Source organism: Ruditapes philippinarum, unplaced genomic scaffold (genome assembly GCF_026571515.1).
Source record: "Ruditapes philippinarum isolate M1 unplaced genomic scaffold, ASM2657151v2 ctg1722_1_1_1_1, whole genome shotgun sequence".
Classification (NCBI taxonomy): domain Eukaryota; kingdom Metazoa; phylum Mollusca; class Bivalvia; order Venerida; family Veneridae; genus Ruditapes; species Ruditapes philippinarum.
In genome coordinates this window covers 977-5,595 of record NW_026859735.1, presented here as the reverse complement: position 1 = coordinate 5,595, position 4,619 = coordinate 977, and the positions used below count along the sequence as shown (strand labels likewise).

Sequence of the window (4,619 nt, the reverse complement as noted above, 5' to 3'; positions counted from 1 at the left end):
GCAGCAATCATGTTCTCCTCTAGATTTGAGAGTAATGCCGGCGATTTTCATTTTCGTTCGAGATAACCGGTGTTGCGTAATATATCTCTGTCTATGAGAATCAGCAATTTTCCGTTTCCGGTTGTGGAAAGCTCGCGTGCGGTATTGAAACATCTAAATATCTTAACATACATATTGTGTTTGTGTAAATTATGACACACATGAAAATTGTTGTAATACTTTTTCAGGAGGATGTTCCGATAAATTATCCAACTGTAACCAGTACGACCCCTCGGCTTGTCAAAATTACGCACAATGGGCGAAAGATAACTGCGCACGGACATGCAATTTGTGCTGTAAGGTTTCTATGTTTGAACTAACTACTTCCTCATTCGAAATGATTGATAAGTACCACGTGCATTTTAACCAGTTCATACATTTTTATCTCTCAATAAGGTAGTATAGCAAGAGTAACGAAACAATTAAGGAAGGCGGTCATGTAAACGTATTGACCTAAAATAAATGAGTAATTTATCAAAATTTTAAAAAAAGTTCAAGTTAGGCTAAAGTTTAAATAATTTTATATATCTGAAGTGGCACTGGTATAGTAAGAAAGTTTAAAAAAATATTGATAATACTATAATAACTGGTTAAGAAGCAATTACCAAAGCTCGATAGTTATACAGTAGTTATACCAATGTGTCCCTCAATGCCGCTAAATCGCAAAACAGTTTTATAAACTTGAAATCTGCTTAGAGTCAAAGGTCACAAAAAGTCTTAATAGCATACCACTAAATGTAAAACATTAAATAATATAATAAAAAACGAATGATCCGATTACAGTTTCTACGTCATTAATGATCATGTTTTTTTATATAGCAAGCGGATCCACAGGAGGTGGTGCCATGTCGGGTGGTTCCGGTGGTTCGAGTGGTTCAATAACTGGTACCTCGTCAGGTAAATTTACAAGCAGATCTAAAATGAGCCGCGTCACGACAAAACCAACGTAATGCGTTTGCGACCAGCAAGGATCCATCCCTGCGCAGGCTGGTCTGGATCCATGTTGGTCGCAAACGCAGTTAGTTACATATCTTAACGCCACAGTTACTGAACTATAGTCTGTGACCTACCGAAAAATTATAAATAAATATAACGCCATCTGCTGTAAAAAATAGAGTAAAAAGGCACATAAAGATCAATTTTGATACGTTAACGCGAAGCATTATTTTAAATTCATAAAAAAACAACAATCCCATGCACTGAAATAAGTGCAACAAACTTGTGATACTATTTTCAGTCTATACGAATGACTTAAAAATTCAGCTATAGCAATCTTTAATTTCAGTTTCAATTAAAAGTGTGTTTTATTGTATGGAAACAGTAGTGAGTTGAGAGTTATTCAGTTTTTAGACCATACGGGCGATTACTTTATCCATGTTACGGAAGATGACGAATTATGCCGAAATTGCACGAGATAACGCAACATCTCGCAGACTACCAGGACTCCTTATTCGAAGATTGGCAAAAAGTTGCAATTGCTGACTTTTAACGTACACAAAAAAACAATTATAAAAAAATTCATTTTGATCTTATTCAAAGGCTTTTTAGCCGAGTACTAGTATAATATTGAAATGTTTAATATCAAAATTATGAATTACAGGATGTGTATACAATGGCCAGATTTACAAACAAGGCCAAACATGGAAAGACAACTGCAAATATAAGTGTGAATGTGTGGATGGAAATTTGGGAAAATATCAGTGTCGTCAGCTGTAAGTTTAAACCTTTTTTTAATAAATAGCTTATTTTTTTCATTTCTTATCTTGGAGTCATTATTTCCATGGCATGGTGTTTTAGGCATTGTACATGTGTTAAAATAATCGTCTTAAAAATAATCATCCTAAACCTTAAATGAGTCTAGGAGAAAAGGTTGAAGTTCCGAGGTCTTCATCACAATGCAGATGAAACCTCACATTGTATTAGTTAAGTGAACATGCTGACCTCGCTAGGATAGGTAAACCGGTGTAGAATTTAAAGCCCGCAGAAAAAACCACTTATACGGTATATACAAATATTATTTTTGCAGTTGTCTCAATTGGAACTTACCTTCATCATGCTATATTGACCCTGCTCCACCAGGCAAATGTTGCCCCACCCCAGCTTGTCCACCTACAATCACACTTCAATATCCACCTGGTTATGTTGCAGAGTGAAAAACTTCATCTTTGGATGTTGAGAATAATTGTTTGTTTAAAGGATTACTTATAATAAAAAGGAAAACAAAACTTGCGTTTTTATTTTTATTTTACATGCTGTATTCTTTGGTAAGCCGTTTTACCCAAACCTGCTAAACTAGTATAAAGTTTACTCCACTTTGAATTTTGAATGTCCTCCTGAAAGTTAAAAGTATTTAAACAACAAAATTACCAATAGTATACAGCCTGACCCGGATGTAAGAAGTTCTCGAATCTCAGAATTTTCATTGGTTAAATGTACATGCTATGCCAGATTCAGGCTAATCAAATACCTGCGTTTGAGCTTAGAAAATATCTTTATAATCTGTGATGCACAGATGTGCAGCATGGCCTAGATTTATACTGGTGGCAATAGTGAATAACTTTCAATTCCAGCAGGTTAAAGAACAGCAGTCATGTTATTTGGGACACTCAGAGTTTGTCCATATCAAAAAGTAGTACATTAAACTCTGAACATTTGACTCATTTCACAAGCATTGAACCTGTGTCAGACATAACGGAACTCCAATGAGGTCCAAAAGCCTAAAAAATAAAATTTGAATTTCTAACATAGATCAGCCAGGGCACTATAAAGTAAGGAATTAATTGAAACTATTAGTTTGTGCTATTCTTAGCCCGATTTGAGTGAAAAGCATTGCAACGATTTCAATTTTGGATCATTTTTCACAATTAGAATAATTATTCTGGAAAAATGAAGTGCGCCAATGATCTAAATATTTGCACACAAGTTATTGGTCTTGACATACATCAAATGGAATATTAATTTTGAAAAGTATTTCCAGTCATGTCATGTCAAAAAAAAAAAAAAAACTCAGTGGAGTCCCTTTTATTCTAGATGTTCTAATAATGTCATTGTTCGAACTTAAAATGAATGAAATTAAAACTTGTAGTTCCAAATTGAAAACAGAAAAAGTCCATTGTTGAGTGTTATAACTTAACCATTAGATTTTCTAAATGAGAAATGCGCATGTTCTAAAGATATTAAATCAGCAACAAAGTTATGGTAAAATTTTCTCGAATTAGAAATTGACCTAGACAGTAAAGGTCATCTAAGGGACAACGTCAAGTTTCAAAACAATGACAGTGCTCCCTCTACTCGATCTATTGGTACCAGTGCATAAAATCGTGCATAAAATCAGAATGGAAAGCACTAAAAAAAACTTTATCAAGGAACTGATAAGATAATGTCGCTTTCTTTTACTTAGTTAATCACGTGCAACGAGTCTTAGCGTTTGGTTAGTTTATCATAACAAATCAGTTTCATTAAACATAAATCGGCTTAATGGTAACCATGACCTAGTGTGTAAGATTTCTTTATCTCAATCCATGGGTAGTAAGTTCGAGACTTACAGTTGCACGATCATGTTTCCACATACAAAACCAGGACTGATGAGGTACAGGAAACGGTTCCGGGGTAGATATTTAAAGTTTGAACTCTGTTATTGCAATGGAACTCAAATTAATACACTTGTATCTTTACGTTGTAAGTGCTAATAATGGAATTATCCTGTTTTAAATGTTGGCATGTCCAAGCTGCTTATTTCATTTTATTTCTCTAAATTCTGGAAAGATCATTGAAAATAATAGTAAAAGATATTTAACAATAACTCCCTCCCCCGCTGCACCGGCATGAGCGATATTCAATTATGAACACTAAAAGCACTAAAAGCATTGTTTATAAATGTCCTTAAGAACCACAAGAAAATAAAAACACTTAACTTTAAATATAATTTCGGATTAAGGTATTTATGAAAGATAATGAAATATAACGCCTTTGTACGAAAGGCCGGTGAGTCCATTTTATCATCAAGAATTTACAATTTTAACTTCGAGAATTCACGTTTTCAACATACGGAATTCACGAATTCAATATTTTAAATTCAAGATTTCAATTTCATGTATTGGTATTCACAACTTCAACTTCAAGAATTAACGATTTAAACTGTAATTTGTAACTTTAGGATACGAAAGAGCGATGGTGATATTTCAGCTTCTGGAATTATCGGGTTCATCTTCACAAATTCAAGTCTTCAACTTCACGAAATCACAATTTCAACTGCACGAAGTCACAATTTCAACTTAATGAATTCATATTTTGAACTTCACGATTTCAACTTCATTTATTTAAGATTTCGTCTTCACGAAGTTGAAATCGTGCAACCACGTTAATCCCAGAAGAGGAACCCGAGAATTCAAAAAATTGAAATGTCACCACCGGTCTTTCGTACAATAGAGTTACAAATTACGTAATCTTTACGTCTTACACGATAGTGTGCAAAGGTCAAATTTCATAAGAGCAAAGGTTATCATCAACTTCGGATATATTCTCTTCCACTTTCCTGTTACTTGCAAGAGATAGCAAAATGCAGACGACTTTAGTTTTTA

At 33.9% G+C, this 4,619-nt stretch overlaps 1 protein-coding gene across 1 annotated transcript; it reads left to right on the top strand.

Annotated features, from left to right (window-relative positions):
• The first annotated feature begins 200 nt into the window (after nt 1-200).
• Nucleotides 201-2,258, top strand: LOC132757725 (CCN family member 2-like). Its single transcript, XM_060749099.1, has 4 exons — nt 201-335; nt 859-936; nt 1,640-1,751; nt 2,066-2,258. Exons 2-4 carry the CDS (start codon nt 885-887, stop codon nt 2,190-2,192), a joined length of 291 nt encoding a protein of 96 aa, XP_060605082.1. The 5' UTR covers nt 201-335; nt 859-884; the 3' UTR covers nt 2,193-2,258.
• Nucleotides 2,259-4,619: the final 2,361 nt, after the last annotated feature.